Source organism: Anticarsia gemmatalis, chromosome 3 (assembly GCF_050436995.1).
Source record: "Anticarsia gemmatalis isolate Benzon Research Colony breed Stoneville strain chromosome 3, ilAntGemm2 primary, whole genome shotgun sequence".
Lineage (NCBI taxonomy): Eukaryota > Metazoa > Arthropoda > Insecta > Lepidoptera > Erebidae > Anticarsia > Anticarsia gemmatalis.
The window spans coordinates 1,082,047-1,101,920 of NC_134747.1; the positions used below are offsets into that span (position 1 = coordinate 1,082,047).

The 19,874-nt window shown below is 34.1% G+C and overlaps 2 protein-coding genes across 3 annotated transcripts in view; both read right to left on the reverse strand.

Moving 5' to 3' along the window:
- Positions 1-6,749, reverse strand: part of LOC142987153 (lysosome-associated membrane glycoprotein 1-like) — a 27,181-nt gene extending 20,432 nt beyond the window's left edge. Inside the window, exons 1-2 of the mRNA XM_076135723.1 lie at positions 6,552-6,749; positions 4,827-5,195 (exon numbers count right to left, since the gene is read on the reverse strand). Coding sequence (XP_075991838.1) covers positions 4,827-5,195; positions 6,552-6,609 — 427 coding nt within the window. The 5' untranslated portion in view covers positions 6,610-6,749. The remainder of the gene's footprint in view (positions 1-4,826; positions 5,196-6,551) is intronic.
- A 784-nt stretch (positions 6,750-7,533) lies between these two features.
- Positions 7,534-16,612, reverse strand: LOC142986616 (sodium/potassium-transporting ATPase subunit beta-2-like). 2 transcript variants are annotated; one of them, XM_076135161.1, is made up of 8 exons: positions 16,544-16,612; positions 16,024-16,113; positions 11,415-11,465; positions 10,951-11,070; positions 10,408-10,589; positions 9,526-9,612; positions 8,822-9,050; positions 7,534-8,440 (listed from the first exon to the last, which is right to left on the reverse strand). In XM_076135161.1, the coding sequence occupies exons 2-8, from the start codon at positions 16,085-16,087 to the stop codon at positions 8,337-8,339; spliced, it is 837 nt and encodes a 278-aa protein (XP_075991276.1). In that variant the 5' UTR covers positions 16,088-16,113; positions 16,544-16,612; the 3' UTR covers positions 7,534-8,336. The 2 variants fall into 2 exon arrangements, with proteins under 2 accessions (XP_075991276.1, XP_075991269.1); XM_076135154.1 differs by having other exon boundaries at positions 16,024-16,158; positions 16,544-16,594.
- Positions 16,613-19,874: the final 3,262 nt, after the last annotated feature.

A 19,874-nucleotide genomic window follows, 5' to 3' on the forward strand; every position in this document is an offset into this window, starting at 1 on the left:
CCAAAACCTCTAGTAGTTGTAGGTAAAAAAGCCAATAAAAAATCACATTTGATAATACGCCACAGCTTCCTCAAATCTTTGATTAACGAGTTATTCATACCGGCGGGTAAAACCATCGACACAGTGCAAGTGAACAATATCTAGTTTTTTACAAACAATACATAACGTATAACGGAAACACGATAACAGACAGGATACCTTACTTCTATGTACTATTATATACATAGAACAATACCTACATTGTAGACGTCAAATGTTTTATGGTTTTAACATGGGAACTGGGAAAATAGCTACTTGAATGAATCTTTATGAGTTGATGTAAATGCTTTACTTGAAATATCAAAAGAGAAAATGGGGAATAATATTTTGTACAAAGAGATGGTGCTCAGAAGTTTATGTAGGTATCGGGAGAATTTGATAAATTAAAATAGAAGACGTCAGTGTATTTAGACTGCTTAGCTAAAATATTGGTTTTATCATTTCCTTTGATTAGCCCAGCTAACATAAATAGGTACAAGATTTTCCAAAAAAGGTTAAGTACTAGGTTTTCTATATAGAATTTCATTATTATTAATTGTTGGTTAATTGTGAACCTGTCAACAACTCATCACAGGATTGCTTTTTACTTACATGTTTTCGCGTATACCTATAAACTGACTTAAAATATTCAGAAAATATGACGTACATTATGCTTCTGATTTAAAATGTTCGGAAAATGTCAAAGTACCTACGCAAGTCCTACGATTTTTTACAAAGTTAAAATTAACTAAGCACGTAGTGATTATTTGCTTTGATGTTCGCAAGTGCAGACGAGCGGGGTATTCCCCGGTACGCCCACACGGAACACCCACACAGAACGTGATAAGACCACGTTTGATATTGTTATAGGGGGCGAAGAATATACATTTAACTAGGCTTTACGTCACTTATTAAAGACTATTGCGAGTGGATTACGGTAGAAAAAAGATGTAGACGCATACATTCAAAATATTATCTAATTAATTAGCGTTTATAATTATTTATGACAAAGCTTTAAAAAAATATTTAGCAAAAAAATACAAATAAACCACTTTTATTGTATGAGGGCTCCCTTAATACTTTTGTTTTGTTGTTAAAGCGGCTACAGAAATACATAATTTGTGAAATTTTAGCTTCCTAGCTATTATGGTTTTTGACGCTGTATGCCTGGTGAGAGAAGAACAAACAGCGAAGGTTTATTAGGGTTCTGTTTTTACCCTTTGGCTATGGACCCTTTAGAACCCTAAAAAAATAAAGAAACGCATACACTACAATCAGCTCCTAGCGTGGTAAACTCAATGTGGGAAGAAACCTTTGTCCAGCAGTAGAATAAAATTTTCTTTTATTTGAGTATGCAGTTTTATTTTTTTAATGCACTAAAATCAAAACTTGTTAAATCAATCACCCGTCCTCAGCTAAAATCATTCGAATTGAGGTCAAATGGTTCATTATTTACTATTATCTAAATCTCGTTATCGATTTGTTCATAATTAACAGGAATTTGATAGCAAGTTTGCAAATTAGCATATTTATTATGTAAATATTTGCAATTTTAATTATAATAAGCACATTGCTAAGCTACAATGGAGAGATTGGGTGTTCGATTCCGAATTAAATAATCTCTTTGCTATGTCTGCTGCTGGGAAAGGGTCTCCTTTATTGAAGTGAGAGAGGGGTTAGGTTTATAGCCCATCTCGCTAGCTAGTTGCAGGTTAAAGGCATTGTATTCTTTGAAGAACAATTGGGTAGTTGAATGATTCATCGAAAAATTTCTTATACTTATACTCGTATGTAACTTTTTTACGTAAATAATGTTGAAATTATACCTAATTATTACAGACTAAAACATTTTATTAGGCAGTAAGTAGGCGGTAATCAACTACCCTATGAGGAAAATAATAATTTATATTAAAAGTTCCTAAAGTTGTTTCCCTTTACCGTTATGAGCAAGTGATAATTATTATTAATCACCATGAAGACTATAACAAAATTTCAAATCTTGATATGTATAAACTAGCAAACTTTCTCGGAATCGAGTCATACTACATCCCGGAACCAAACCTGTTACCAACCGATCAACTGATGACTAACCTCTCTGATGAAACATAAAAAAAAAACTAACATTTCCTTGTACAAGTAATTTTACTCATTTTATCCTCAATGCATAAACCTATTCTATTAAAAGTAAATTGATACGAAATTAAAATTTGCATTTTATTTGAAAACAAAAACATCAGATTTCCGGAACTGTTTTATTAAACAGTTGTTAAAGGCCTTTTCTTTCAAGAAGTAAACCTATAATCAATGGGAATTAAAGTAAAGGGCTTAATTAATTTCTGAGTCTTAGAAATTACTGGTTATAAAGAAAAAAAATGTCCATCTCTTGAGGAGGATACAACATTCCTCTATGCCTAATATGAGTGGAGCAGCAAATAAAAGAGTTGTTATAATAGGAAACCAATATCCGTTGTTTTTTTATATGAGTTTTAACGCTATTGAATAGATAAACTAACGCTAAATGTAACTCAGAAACCGGGGGTAAGCAGCTTAGATACCTCTGAATCTATCATTTAAATGCCAGATCGATCAAACTGACAAATATACCGACAATTTTAATTAATTTTAGAATTATGTTCCTGTTTGTCCATTTAAAGCATCAGATATCAAAATATAAGGAAACTAAAAATACACGAATCACATCGAATGCAGCACATACCTACTACAGCTATATATAGAACGATCTTATCACCTTGCGTGTATGTATAATTTGTTAACCATGCTTCAATTGTCGCGTTAAATGATATATCCTGTTATATAAAGCTGCGGTTTTAACACTTTTGAATAAGTACTGGTTAGTTTATATCAGGTAAAATTTTAACAGTTATTTCATACATTCGCTGTTACTTTACCTAAGTAAGGGGTTATTCGGCACATGTCCAAAAAGCTATAAAAATCACTTTCGTGACTTTTGGATTCGAACCACGACTTTTCACGAGTACATTGAATGTATTTCAAATATCACTTAAACCGTTGGTCAGCTAAGTAATAAAGGCAAATCTGCGTTTGGGAAATACCCGAGAAACAATTTTTGGGTAACTCCAATAACCAAGCAACAGTGCAAGATAATTTTTTTATATCTCGAATTCGCTAGCTTAAATTCACGTCATCGCAATAACTATGTATTAATATAAATGCATGAACTATTCAAAGTCCTTATCTATGCATGTATTTATAAGTATATAAGAATACGGGTCGCCTATCACGTTTGAACTTCCGCAGCCATGTAAAATGAAGGTCAATATTATTTTACACTGGCAACCCTGACATGGAATGTTAGAAATTTTATTCTATTGATTTTGTAAGTAGGTCGCTTTTAGGTCTTGTATAAATCTAAGTTATGGCTGTAATGTTGATTCGTTTAAAGAAATTCTAGCCAAAAAAATGTAGGCAAGAAATAGTTATAATAAAGGAGAACATTTGAAATATCAACCCTTGCCCTTAACAAAAGGCAAAACGAAATCTAAAAATTCTACTTAGAACCCTTATTTTAGTAAATCAGTTACGGATTTGATGCATAGACTTAGCTATAAAATTAGGAGCTTAATAGTCTAAGATACTAAAGGGCATGCTTTCCCAACAATGTGACAGATATAATACAGAAGAAATTAAAGAACTACACATCAATAGACAACTGCAAATGGAACTTGAAGACTATATAATATAACATTAAATACTTCCAATATCATACCACTATCTTAAAAATAATGATTCTATCTCTTTATTATACTAGTTTTTAGAACAAGACATAATCAATCAAATCAATAAGATATGTTTTTTGAACAACAGTACGTAATACAAGACTGGTATCTGTTTTGAAATTAATAATAATGGAGGTCATTGCACCTTGTATCAACATACACACACACATTGAGTTGGTATTTAGCTATCTGTATGTTTAGTACAACATTTACTAATCATAATTATTACTATTATAGCTATAAAACTGACAAATGAATTTCTATCTAGAGTATAAAGTCGATGATAGTTTGTTTGTATGAGTTCATCTTAGAAACTACTGGTCCTTTATGCATGAATATTGTATTGGTTGTAAGTTACTTTGACCCTACTCATTTCTAATTCAGAATAATAGATGATGCTATGTATGGTAAATTTTTTTTTGCAAATAGTTTAATTATAAGCCTAGTGTATTCTATGGCAAGGTTTTAATTCCCTCAGAGAACTGTATAAAGAATTCAATCCATACATAATAAAAGATTAAGGAACTGAGAAAAACAATGAAAATTCCCAATTTCATTATCTATCTAAAAAAACTTCATTGAAATGATGTAGCAGACACAACCCCAATATAATCTTCATGCCCATTATCAACTACCTTTGATAACCTTTAAGTGTCTACAAATGTTTATCATAAATCATACAAATTTTGTTTGAGAAGGCATGATTCATATGAAAAGTGTCGAGAATCATTGAAACTAAGCAAAATCTTTCGAATTACTTAAAAAAACAATTATCTACAGTACTAAACTGTTAAACATGCAGCATTTACTACTGTCATATTTAAAATTCAACCATTCTAAGAGAAAATTAAAAACCAATGCTAATACAACCTTTACTGCAGTTTCCACTTCTGGATAGGTATCCATCAACTAACCAGGTGATATTTTCACAGCTACCAAACAGAACCGTACAAAAAACCATACATTTACTGTCACTTTATCTATCCGATAGGCTACCTGATACTTGCTTAAGCTGTGATAATAATAAAATGGAAAAAAAAAATAACTCACCATTCTTCACAGACTGCGTGTATGTGACGTTGAGTTGAGCAGCAAACTGAACTACGACACAAGTGATATTCTTCTCCTTGTCGGTGTACGCCCATAGACCTTGGTCTGGTGGTGGCAGGGGCCCAGGAGTAGGGGCCGGCGTTGGTGCTGGGGTTGGTGCTGGCGTAGTTGGCGCTGGCGTAGTTGGCGCAGGTGTTGTAGTCGTAGGTGGAGGTGTTGTAGTCGTAGGAGGCGGTGTTGTTGGAGCAACCGTTGTTGTAGTTGTTGGTGCAACCGTTGTTGTAGTGGGCGCTTCGGTACTTGTAGTATTAATAGACTCCGTTGTTGGAACGGGTATCACCTCTGTTGGTGGAGGATCTACAGCAAGACCTGTGGGGAGAATTTATTATTTAGATTTCATAATAATTTAAAAATATAGATGTTTTGTCATCTATTGCCTATGATTGTTCAAAACTCTTGTTTTGTTTTGAAAATGTGTACTTATTGCTCCAAATATTAACACATATCTGCCTATAGGGTTGATAATCAACAAAATTATACACTCATTTACATATATAAAAAATAATGCACTAATCATACGTAAAGGTTACAAAAATTGGTGATAAGAAAGCTTCTGGGCATATATGGGTTAAGAAAATATGAGTTTCAGGCTTATAATATGCACTGAATAGTTTTTATATAACACACTATTAGCAATATCCTCAAAACAGGTAGGTATATATTAATTGACTGAGCCATATTTTTTCCTATTACATAAAACAGATTTAGTTAATAGCTCATGTTATGCTTGCAGTGTTGTATGTCCTATTTTAGCTAAAATACATGGACAATCTACATAGATTTCCATGCAATATCCTAAGTTATATTGGTTATCAATTTTATTTGTTTTAAGGTAGGTATATACTGTTAGTGCAATGTAATGGAATAAATATCAGATTTGAGTCTTCTTTATAATCAAAGATATACCTACCTATCTATGTAATTGTCTCTGAAATGTGTTAAAATGTTCATTCAAAGAAGGACCTACCTACCTAATTGTCTCTTAAACATGTTAAATTGATGTATTTTTAACTAAGCTTTGGTTTGCAGGAAAAATAAGAACAAAATATTGGTTCTATGACTCATTTGGTTTAAAGCATAATAAATTGTTAACATTTTTTGTATAATTCACATTGACAGGCAATGGAACCAGTGAAATTATTTACAAGGTCAAAAAACACAATACAATAGAGCTATTATGCATAAAAGTAGAACAAATTAAACTTATTTTACAATTAGAGTCTTGGCAATATAACTGAGTTTATAAAAAAGGTTTTACTCAATATACTCTCTATAGTTAAAATTTTTTTCTTGGGATTACCTGTATAGGTATTCCTTTTTTGAACTTATTAAGTTCAAACAAACATGGATTAGGTAACAAGGAAAACAGAACTAGGTTTTTAGGCAGTAATGAGATTAGCGCTAACTGATTCAGTATCCCGTTGTAAAGATACTCAATTAACTAATAAAACGAACGACATAACATAGCAACCGACGGTGGGTACATTTTTCTAGAACGACACAGAACGACGGTAGTGCAAAACCGACACTTTTTTACCTCTAATTGCGCAAATAACGCCCAATCACGACAACAAAGCGCTCAAACGGTGCACTCGAACCGACATCACGATAAAAAGCAACAAAGAACGTATTGCAACATAAATAGTTTTACGGAATACAACTTACCGAGATGAGAACAACTGCATATTACCGCTAATAACAAACAAAACCTGAGACGAGACATTTTTTCAATAAATTACGACGCAAAGTCCTAGATAAGAGCACACCAACTGTCCCACAATTATAAAATGCGGTGCAAATAAATGATACGACGATAATCCGGTTGAGGGGAAACGTCCACGGATACGGAATGTCAATTGAAGACAGCTGAGCTGGGTTGCCAGCTTTGACTTACATAACCTACTATTATTTACGAAATGAGTTTAGATCATTTATAATTTTTATTTCAAATTACTTATAAATGTACAGAGTCTATTTTTCAAAGTTATTCGTATCTCAATTAAGTGAAAAGTGATCTGTCTAAGGGAAAACTCTGTCTATAAAGGATAAAACGCTCTTCCAAAACCATAAAATCAATGAAAATGTTAATTTTTATAGGTCTGTTGTTGCGAAATTGTTATCGTACCTAAATTCATTGCTTAAGCACAGTCATTTGACCCATAAACACTATTCTTTTCAAAGGTCATGTAATTGAAATAATAATGTTGGATCCTCGAAGAATACACAAAGACAGTTCAAAAAGACAAGTTTTAACAAATGGGTACGGCACTTAATGTATGGTATAAATAATTTTCTACTATTTTAATATGATTGGAGGCTGGCAGCATTATTAAGAGTTTTATGTTGGCTATCACGCACATACAAGTGGGCAAACTCAGCATAGAAGTATATGCGTCTCTTTCTCTTAACCGGCAATCAGTTGTTGTTAGACTGGGACAGTCACAGACGATGTTATGATATTGAAGATTAACAAGTTTGTTTTGTATTTTGGAGGCAAATTTTAAAATTCAATGATTAAAAATCCAAAGCTATCAAAATTATTTACAAAACACTGACTTTATTTTTGAACAGCAAAGGTAATAAAATATTATTCTGGATTATTTAGGTTACAGCAAGAATGAAATAAACCCATGTTTTAGAGATTTTATTCACAATAAGTCACATTCACATAAAGTAGGATTTTGACAATAAACAATCGACAAACTTAACACATTTTACACACAACATAAATTAAATATTTACAGATCTTAACCTGAGTAACAGTCTATGGTAAGGATTCAACACAGATAAATTATTCATTTAAATTTTTTTTTTCTGGTTTGACGAATGAAACGAACAATATCTATTTAGGTATTTTTTTTTTATAAAATTTGGCATGCTTTATTAACAAGAGGTAGGCTGAAAGGCTCATAAAGTATCTTAGTTTTTTAAGTTTAATGGCAGTATATAAATTTTTTGCTGGTAAGTAGCATTTTACGTAATTTGATAATTTCTGAAAGATTAATTATCAAAATCACAGAAACACCTACCACATAGAAATAGAATACGAGCATATTTTGAATAACGATACTTATTTGTAACAATTATAATTGATCTTTTTACTTATTTAGAGACGAAAACTTACATAACTAACATTCAACTGCTTTTATAATTTCACAAAAGCTTTTATAGGGTAGGTAAATAGGTTTTAAGTATAAATAATTAAAAAATATAACAAAATATACATCCAAGGTAACCAAAATGTGACCGTTTCGATGTAAAACCCTATTACATACTATTATATTATATTTGTTGACGACCAGACAAGTTAGGTAAGTACAAATATTAAAGGGTCCACAATAATTAACAAATTTGTGTCGCATACAAACAACAGGAAACTGTCAAATTTAGGATTAATGAGATCGCCGACAATAAAGTAAAAAAACAGGCGGTCTGCTCAGTGTTGCCAGCCTAATCAATGAACAGCTCGAAGCGCGCGCGGCCTATGCGGCTGCTACGGTCATACAAGATGTCCCGAGTCCAGATACGACACTCTACGTTGATTACAACACCACCTGAAAAAAATACAGTAGAATTGTCTCTTAAAAACATCTTAGATTGAATAGCGATAGCGAAGGTCTAATTAGCTCAAAGAAAACATGATCTTGATTCTCCAAAACATACACATACATGCATAACAATATGTGCATTAGATACATAAATTCACGCCTTCTTTCCAAGGGTAGGCATAGACCAAAGAAAGCCACATGGTACGAGCCTTATAAACTTCCTTACACACATACCTAGCTAAACATAATACAGAATGGAGTGCATTTCGTAAATGATATCGAATATGATTACGTTGATAGCAAATAACTAATGAAACTCTCATGACTTTAAATATCAAAAAGATATCCAGTGGATTTTTTAAGATAGGACTTGTAAAAATAACTTACGTCTTGGATTTTCAAAGTACACGGCGACCAAAGGCCCAGGGACTCTATCAGGCATGCTTCTTTCATGGTAAGATATACGGTCGGCAGTGTGCAGGCGGCTGGTGGGGAAGCCTGGCGGGTAGTCCGCGGGGATGTACTGGATCGGACCCAGGTTCTCTTTGTCTGCTGCGAACTCTCCCTCGCAGGATACCCAGATGAAGTCACCGTGCTGGTGCGCGGGGCGGTACCGCTGGGGAAAAAGGTACGAAGTTTATTTGGCTGATTTAAAGACTAAGGTTATAATATGGTCTTGACTCTGCTACGATAGCGTTCGTATAAGGATATAGTTTTTCATTACATAATTTCTTTCTTATTACCAGTATAGCTCAATTGAATATCAGTGTTTCAGCTACCAAAACGGCCCTTGTGGCGCAGTGCCTAAGGTGGCCACCACGCCAATAACAGTGCGTCGGGTTTCCATTACCACACGGAGCAAATGTTTATGCATCCTCAAATTTCGGCTCTGGTTGTACTTTGGGTCTGTTGTTATTATGTTTTTAAAAGTCCTCGCGACACATGAGCAATTAAAAAAGAAAATCTTGTCGAAATATCAAAACAGGTTGTCTTTTTGACGCGAAACACTAACGAGCACAGGCACTTTTCACCTTTATAATATCAGTAATTTATAATATAGTATCAGTATGAACAGCAATGTTTCCTCTTACCATAGCTTCCCTTATGTGGTGGGGCATCTCAGGAGGAATCGGGAGCGGAGAACTCATGTTGTAAGGCTCTGGCACCCAGTAGTGAACCTGTGCAATAATAAATATGAGATAATTAATACATTACGAAATACTTTATCACTTGGTTTAACATCATAAATACCGAAGATTGAAGACCTCTTAACCGAAACTTTGCAGCCAGGAATCTGATGACCTCATCGTCTGAGGAATCCATCGAATCGGTATTCTGAAAAGTTCATTTTCTGAATACAGTTGCAGAAGAGGTTTATCTGAAGCGCTTGGTACTTTAGTTTATAACAAAGCATTGTTGTCATTCAGATAAAAAAGTTTCTAAATCTCGGCAGAAGTCTCTAGATCTAAAAAAGAAATACTAAAAGAATCCGCTAGAAAAATATGGCTGAAATAACAGAAAAAAAAATCATCAGGTTAAAAACCTACTTCCTTTCTAAACACTAATGAATTAAATATTTAAAAAGATGCCGCGATATCTGATACTTCGTTTGATAAAGTGAGTGAGAGGCATAAAAAAAATAAGAAATACAAGATCAAACTACGATCTCGTCAAACCAAAAATTTTAATTTGTACAAAAATATTTCTGTATGTTTGCTGAGTATCAAAATAATTGCTAGGTGCTGTTGAAGGAAGCTTGTTTACAAAAAGTCGCAAAAATCACTAAATTGAACTTATTTTAGTCGCTAGCTCGAAACAAAATCCCAAGCGCATGCAAAATCTGCAAAATGTAGAGTCAAAGTCGCTTGAACGGCGTCACTGAAACAGACATTTTTACGGCCTCCATGAGCTTCATTCCTACACGAAAAAAATATGTTAGCTCCTTCTTTTATAGAGTTTGCGACATTACTCACATGTCCTAAACGAAGGAAGACGCAAGGCTTTCCATCAGCGTAGCCGTAGAACTGATCAGCGGTGCAGGGAGCCCACGCTCTCATGGCTCGCTCACACTCGTCCGTCCTCACATGCTGGTCGCGACGGTTGTGGATCGTGCAGGGAGCGCGGGAAGGCGTCTCGGGGAGGCTCGTCTCGTATTCTACAAAAAAGAACACAGTAATACAGTATTTTTTTTTTATATTTATTGCTAAATATCTGCTCTAGCTGTCATGAGCCTTAAGATCACTGAAGACTTACTTTTCCAAATACAATGTTTGACGTTAATTCAGCAAATCGTAACTTTTGAAGAACACTTTGATGATCGTAATTTTATTAAGATGTAGTCAAAATAGTAGCCAATAATTATTATATGGGATTAAAACTAGCTTCAAGAAAACTCTACGACTAATTTAAACGCCAGCATTTCCGTTTTCTTTTAATACTTGCTTAGTCTAAACTTTCGAAGTTTGCGTTTAGTTACCTACCGTAAATAGATGTATCGGATTCTATTCTATATTTACCTCTTAGGAAGTTATTAACTCGCTGGTACCAGGCGTGCCAGCTGCCAGGGTCGTGGGAGATCACGTCGATGCGCGGCTGTGTCACCGAGTACTCGTTGGAGCGAGGCCATACTTCCAGTTCTACCACAAATTACAAATGTTTTGTGTAGGAAGAAATGAATGTAATATACACATATTTCGACAAATTGGTTATATTATTCCCATGACATAAGGAACTAACCTAATAGCCTGTAAGCACTCCGAGCGATCCGGAGATCGAATCGATTTCACGTGGGCAATGGTCACATTTATATGTTTCAGTACTGACGAGACCTGAGACGCAATTGAGGTATTTAGGACGATCACTTAGGTAAACATAACACACCTATATTTACTGTGTTAAAAATCTTATGTTGAAGTGCTTGAACTAACATAATAATTGATAACAAATTAACTTTGGGAATATGTAGTGCTTTGTGACTTACCAGCGTAAAGTCGTGGTAGCAGCAAAGCAAGTAGAAGTCCTATTAAACCTCCTGAAACAAGAATTCAACAATTTCTTTAAATCATTAACAATTTTAGGTCCGCTTGGAAAAAATTGCGGGAAGGAACGGCGAAGGCTACTGCGGTTCGATCACCCGATTGGCAGAACAGTCAACCGAGAGTCCTATGCACTCGGTCTACATTCAGTTTGCTTTCTAAAACTCCTAATAGTGTTAGTGTGTTTGGCGACACTTTTTACAATAACTGCAAAAGTATTGCAAAACGAATCGTACCTTTAGCGTTTGAGTATTGCCTTCATGTTGGTGTTAGTCTTGGCTTTAAATTCGGAAGCACAATCCCCAGGCCTTTGTTTCGGAGTAAGCGAATATTCAAATTGATGGACTGTAGCTAGTATCTTCTAATACAAATAGTTGTGAAACATCATAATGCAGCTAAATATTACAACAATTGCTAAAACAACGAAAATCCAAATAAAAGTAATTTATTGATAGTGTAATAAACTGCGTAGTTGCGTAGTGCCAGCGTAGCGGGAGGTGGCGTCTCCCTGTCTCTAGAAAACCTATTATAATGTAGACAGAGACGAAGACATCAATAAATGTAGACGCCACATTGTCTAGGAGACTCTTGGCGTCTTATCCGGTTATACTTGACAGTATTGGCAAATAAGTCTTTAGATTAAGGGCTTATTTTTCCATAGTCAAATGCTGAGAGTCTTATACAAAAAATTATTTGGACATATTAACAGATAATGTAATTAATTATTAATTGGTCAAAGAATTAGCATTGCCATCCAACGTGGCAGTCGACGATGGTGATGAGAAATTCTACGACGCGTGACACACTCGTTTTGTATGCATATTTTATATTGTAAATATATTGTATAATTATGAATATTTCATTTTTTGTTAATTATTTCTAGTTTAGTTTAGTTTTATGTTAAAAGTTATTTTATAGTTTAGTTTTGAATAATGTCTAAAATAAGTTGTGAAACTTTCATTTGAACAAAATTAAATTGACTATAAGAAAAAAGTATTAATTATAAAGATATCTTTCACACGCTCAAGTATACAATTAAGTGTAGTTTTTCTTTTGCATCGCAATCATATTTTTGATGCATTTCTGCAAGAAAATTAGCACACAACTTTTATGACGTCTGACCAAAACTCTTGAAAAAACACAATATATCTCGTGAAAAGAGCTATTATATTGCTAGCTGGCAATATAATAGCTTTTTTCACGAACTTATTAACCAAAAAGTCTTAAAATAATAAACAATTTTATATTTCTTATGTACGTTTTGCGCTAGACGTAATAGAATACGTTAAAAGCCAGTCATAACTTTAATGGCGGCTGCACCTATTGCAATGACCTATATACGGTGCAAGTGCTGAACTACTTCCATCAATGTACTAAACAACTATTTACGAGTGATAAATAGGTTATAAAATATCGTAGTTAAAGTAAACCATTGCTTTTTCAATACTGGGTCTTCTCCCGCACTTAACAAGATAATATGACTTTGAGAAGAGTCCAAAAGTTGGAGACTTTAAACTTACAACTTCCACACTAAGAGCTGCTCTTGTGTCGCGAGGACTTTTACAAACATACAAACAACGGATACAAAGTACAACCAGACCCGAAACAATTATTAAAATTTGTGGATCGCACAAATAATTTTGTTCCGCGTGGGAATCGAACCTCCCGACGCAATGGTATTGGCGTGGTGACCTAAACCACTGCGCCACAAAGGCAAACAGTTTTTTTAATTTAGATTTCTCTACCGTCTAGTGATATTTTTTTCCGACAGTTATTATTATTACATATATATGTTACTGTAAAAGCCCGAACTGTGGTAAATCCTAAGATTTTCCGGTAAAACCTAAGATTTACCAACTCTCAATGGTAAAAGTCCGAACAAACCAGAGTTTAAAAACTATGTTACGATATATAAAAAAATCCTTCTTAATAACTATGTTTATAACTATTTCACGGTAGAACTATATACTGTGACATACTTATAAAGAAGGAGTTTTGGGCAAAGCGACATGGGTAGGTTAGGTTAGAAGGCTAAGGTGGGAGCGAGCGAAGCGAAGCTCCCACCTTAGCCTTCGTGTTTATTTTTTTTTAACCACCCAGAAGGAGGAGCCCCGCGAAGCGGGGCTCCGGCGACATCTCGACATCATCAAGTGAATATAGGTAAAAGTTCGAAATAAAAGAATTGTTCGGACTTTTACCATTGCGAGTTGGTAAATCTTAGGTTATACCGGAAAATCTTAGGATTTACCACCGTTCGGGCTTTTACAGTAACATATACATAAATTAGCTGGGAGGCAGAGAGCAGAGAACGCCACTTACTACAATTCTTAAAAAAAAATCTTGCTTCATTCACATCCATACATCTTACGAATTATTATATTTTTTTAATTATCTCGCTATAACGCTTGCTAATCGCTGTAACATATACCTACGTGATACGGTGTTCCGGTATTATAGTCAAAAGTTCAATGCGTAAATATCACGGGGTCAGTTACGATAACATTTATGGGAAATAACCAACCCACCAACATAGTATATAGGACTCCTGTAACGTACATACATACAGAAAATCTCGCCTTATTGTCATTGGGGTAGGCAGAGACTAAAGAACGTCACTTGGTACAATCCTAACAAACTTCCCTTTCTTAGCAATTTATATGATTTAAAAAGTTATAACATAACCAAGTGACATTTCATAATAAAAATTGTAGGTAATGAGGGAGGGGTTAAGTCCTTAAGTCCAACACGCTGGCCAAGTGCGGATTGGGTTAGGTTACAAAACAAAAGTAAATTTGAGATTATAGCCTCGAAAAAAGACTTAAGCAATATTAAAGAAATTTTGAAACCATTTAACCTTTTTTTTTACAACTCACGCATTAAGAATTGCTCTTGTGTCGCGGGGACTTTTAAAAACATACAAACAACGGACACAAAACACGACCAGAACAATTATTTGTGAATCGCATAAATAATTGCTCCTTGTGTGAATCGAACCCGCGACCTGCCGACGCAATGGCGTGGCAACTTGAACCACTGCGCCACGGAGGCAGTCACCTACTTTTACAATTCTATGTGTGTACAATTATAACTATACTAACATAGTCCCGTGTCCTGCATCGCGTGGCCACTGGAGTATTACCTAAAGCCTATAAAGGAAACCTTAGCAAAACAGGTTGCACCTTCTGTGAGCTTTTATGTATTTATGTAGTTTTACAGGCAAACAGGTTATATTTTATTCAGAACGTTTCAGGTGAAATGGCTCTCTATGATTAAAATTCGAAAAAGGCAGTTTTTTCAGTAAAAGAATTTTCCAAATCGGATAAGAAGTAAGTACCTGAAATTCGCGCTTTGTAAGAAAAACATTTTTTCTTTCATCGTATTTGTAACAATTAGAGATCAGATAACGACTATACTCCTATTCTGGTGGTGTTAATGAAATGTAGATAGTAATTATCTAATTGTTATAAAAATAAAAAGACATCGACTATACGGATTAAGGATTTATTCTGCATAGGACGGTAAAGGAATATTGTTTTCATCTGAACTTTGTATCGTACTCAAATAGTAACAAGATAAACAATAATAGTGACTCAGTGCTAAATAAATACTATAACGTATGCCCTACAATGTGTCTGCAATTAATCCATTAGCGTTGTTTATTTCCACTGTAAAACCTCGTAAAACATTTAAATATAATTGTACATGACAATAAAAGTTATTTACGGAAACTGTTTGGAACTTGTACTGTCTGTATTGCAAAACTACTGAAACGACTTTGATGAAATTAAGCATACAGATAGTCGTAAGCCAGGAATTATAATTTCACACTGGGATCATTAATTTAATAAAATATTTAACTTGAAAATATTACGGGAGCGAAGACGAGTTCACTAATTTAAATGAATGAAATGATATGAGACCGACGACAGATTAAATATCAACTTACACACTGCAAAGCAACATATTGCGCAACCCGGGAATTAAACCCAGAACCTTGATCCACAAGTCACAACATACGCTTAGAGAACAGAGGTATTATACACCAATATTACACTTCAAAAATAATCTTTTACATCTATTTATAACAACCCTAAACCAAGAGTCTCCGGACAAAATCCTGATGGCTTGGCTAACAAATAAATGTGTGAAAAGAACTACTTTTGGTATTTAATAAACTAAAAGGGGTAATTAGCTAGCTAGTTAACTTATCTTAAGGTTGGTGAGTGCCCTGCATGCTTATATTTATAAGTTGACTTAAGAATTGTACTTTTATATGATCTATCAACAAACTTTATTCAATTGTGTTAACTAAATATGACGGAACTCTTATTACCAAAAAAAACTTGAAAATAATAAACTGTCTTGCCTTGGTTTCACAGCCTTTGAAAATTATCGGATAATTAAAAAAATAAATAAATATTTCTAACGTTTTACGAACATTATATGCCATTACCCTATCCTTAAAGTAAAAAAAACAGCACTTAATACAACATTATCTACCAGATACGCTATCCGTAACAGTAACTAGAAAAAAACAGCAGTAAAAGAACTCACCGATAACTAACAGTACGACGACCACAATAACTATAATCTTGATGGTCCGTTTCTCGAACCCCATGGTTGCAGACCAGAGTGATCAGTACCCTGGCTTAGGAGACAAACCAGAGTGACCAGTGACCAGTAAGTACCCTGGAGACAGAGACACACTAGAGTGACCAGAATAACCAGTACCCTGGTTCAAGAGACACAAGAGTGAGCTAAAGGTCAGCAGGCTTACTCCTGACGGTATCGAGTCTACAAACAAATTCAATAGGTTCAAACAAATGTCAAATCGTAGTTTTAAATTTCATACTCACGATCAAACACAAGTTTAAAATGAAAATAATTTACATCAAACAACCCTATTAGCACCCATTTTCACTTCAAACTTTCAATCATGCGCTAGTTTGAAATTTAAAATTACAGTTTGACATTTGCTCTAACCAATGGAATTTGATTTTCGTCTCATTACAGTCGGGAGTAAGCCTGCAGTACCCTGTCTTAGAGACACTAAAGAGACAAGAATGACCAGTACCCTGGCTCGACACACACTTGTACGCACGTCTCAACGGGCTGGGGAACCGACTGTGAATGCTGGTCGACGCTCTCCCAATGAACGATGATACGACGCGATTTACATTGCTGCTTTGTGAGAAGATAGTTTGTTGGCATGGTGTTGCTTGGGGCTTTTTTTGTGTGAGTATCGTGTGTTTTGATGCGACGATTTTTTGTTGTTGTGGAAATTACCTTATTAAAAACCTACTTGGGTCCTTTTTTGGTCAATGATCGTCGGTTATAGTAATAACTTAAAAGTTACGGATGTTAATTTACTGAAGTCCTATGCATTTTACAAAATTTCAACATACAGTAATGGGAAAAGTAATTTAAAATAGGAAATAATGTGGAAACTAGTCTCAAACTAGATAAGAATTTCAATATTTTTTGGAAACTCGTTTATAAACACACATTCTTGGTGTACTCGAGATTCATAATAAAACACCAATCAGACCAAGACAGCAATATTATAAAGTTATTAAGTATCAAGGGATGCTAAATAACTAATCTTATACTTATAACTTATAAGTAAAAAAAAGCAAAATATATCAATTTTAAGGCGAGCAATGTACATGAAAGTGCAGCAGCTTTGTGCCGGCGACGGCGCGCCGCCACTACCCGCCACTATGGCGCCAACGACTTTACGAGATACACCCTCTACCCTCCGCCATGTGTAGTAATACTGATTGAAAAGCTAAGGGAAAATCTCTGTGGAGATTCGAGAGAAAATCCTGAAGATTTGTGAAGAAATGTGGAGAAAAAAACTTTTTTAAACACTTTTTTACTGAAATTCATTTCGTTTTTAGTTTTTAATAAAGAGTTAATTAATTAAGTATACTTTTGTTTCTTTTTAAAGGTAAGACTTTCTAAGTCCTTTTATTAAATAAGAATAACATTTTTAAATGTTTTTAGGTAATGCGTTAAACTCTAACAGCAATTAAGATTTACTTAATTCTGTAGAAATCTTTATCTAAAGTTTCCAAACATGTTTCCAAACGAAAAATTAGCAATAAAGGTAGGTAATTTAAGTCTATTGGTAATAAAAATCAATTACCACAAACATATACATTTCCAGCATCAATAAATAATAAACAAATATACAGAGAAGAAGAATTTCTAAGAAAAACAAAAAGTGATTTAGCGCGCAAATATAGTCACCTTTCTTTCTCTCACCAGACAAAAGACAGAGATAAAAGATGTCATTTATAAAAATATAGTACGTATAGAAAACAGGTAATATAACACCATGGATATAGGAGAGAGGTCGTTGACATCTAAGGAGAGATTTTTATGGGTAGGTAAATATTTGGAGAGGGGAGGACGAGGGAAATTGATAATGGTTCTTTTGTCAATCAGAAGAAAATAATATAGGTCATTTATCTTAAGGTAGTCGAAAGTTCGGCATTGTTTTGTAACAGGTTTCAATTAAGAAATTATTAAAAAAATAACTAGTAAGCATAGTTTCAAAGTAGTAGATTTTATTTCTTTTCGTATTATTGAGATGGACCAACGACTGACCTAAAGTTTGAAGTTTATGAAATTCAAATTCAGATAAGTTTTAAGATGACTGGAACTGGTTTTATATAAAGCTTTCAACACCTTCTCCTTTCTTCACCTTCAGAACTCTGAAAACAATCGTCTTTTATGTTTAATTTGCGAAATTTAATTTTAACTTACTTATGATACCATCAAATAAATTTTTCCGTGACAACATTATAGTAAGACATTATATTTAAAAGTTGGTCGCAAAACTAGGGTCTATACGTCGATACGAGTATTTATTTTCTCAAATTAACTTTGTCGGTTTAACAAGAAATCTAACGGAGCCACTACCGATTTGGAAGTGAGTGAACCTTGAAGAACCCTACCAATATGTTCTCTCAAAATAAATTGAGATTTAAAATTTCTGCTTAGAAATCAAGGCCTATAATAAAATAATTACACAGCGGGATCCTCTGTATACAAAACTATAACTACATGCAATAGGGGTTGATGACATTACGCAGCGTCGCAGCGGATTACAGCAGGGGGTGAGTTAATGGGCCAAAGTATGTAGAGACCGAGCAATTTTACTATAGATTGCTTTTCAATAAAAATTGCGACTAAGAAGAATACGTTGATCAATTTTGGTTTTCAGTGTAATTCTTTCTACTGTTTACGAACATTGAGAAACTCTCCCTTCATAGTTTCTTCTGAATTCATAATCTCTGCAAGTCGATACAGAACTTTGTCAATCATCGTGCCAATCAATAAGTCTCAATTTAAACTATTTTAATATTTGATTCAAAAGTGTGCAACTTAATTTCAGATAATATTACAATAGAAAATAATAATAAAACAACCAGGCGATTCACACTATTACGTGTAAAAAAATATATGTCGAAAGTTTAAAAATTGAAACAAACTTATCAATAAACCAAAAAGACAAGCAGAGCGAAACCGCCATCTGCAAATCCAGGTTATCGACTCCAAAACACTACAAAAGAAATCGAAACTATCTGCCAACAGATACCTAAATCTCTGCCAAATTCACTAGCGACCCTTGCAAAACAGCGTTGTCTGGAATCACCCCCGACATTTGGGTGCTCGGCGCCGGGCAGTCGCGGTGGTCCTCACCCCTCGTGCCCTACTTACATACAGCCTTTGTTTAGTACCTATGTTGAAAGGCTGTTACTAGCCTGTGACGTCATTTAAGCAATCGATGAGCTTATTAGGAGGCTAATTTATTGATATGCTAATTTAGGATTTGGTGGAGAATTGTTTGGTGTCCGATTCTTGTCTCAAATTCTACTGAAATAATATATACCTATGTATGTATGTGAAAATTGTGCTAATTTGTGAAGATGTGTGGTGGTTTCTTATTTTCCTAAATATTTCGAAATAGATGTTTCTTAGCTCTCGTAGCTGGTAGATTAGGAGTTGGATCAAACAAGCTATATACTTTTACAAGTCGTGGGCAGAAATTACTGTAAATTAGTATAACTTATAAATTTAAAGTAAACAGATAGGAATTTCATTAAAATTTTAAAATAAAAATTGGCTACTACTGCTATAACAATTATAAACATCTATTTTAATACTGAAACCAAAAAAAAACTGACTGAATTTCGAGTGCTAATGTTTTATGAAGTTTTATCGTATTACATCTATCTACAGAGTACAGACTGCGTATTACATACATTATTTATGGACGTCGAGAAAAAGGGTGTCTCAAATAGGTTAAAATGTTCCGCTCTGCAAGATCTTGCTATTAATAGGCGATTCATTACTTTATTAAAAGGTAATTAAGTATCGCTTGAGTGATGACAACG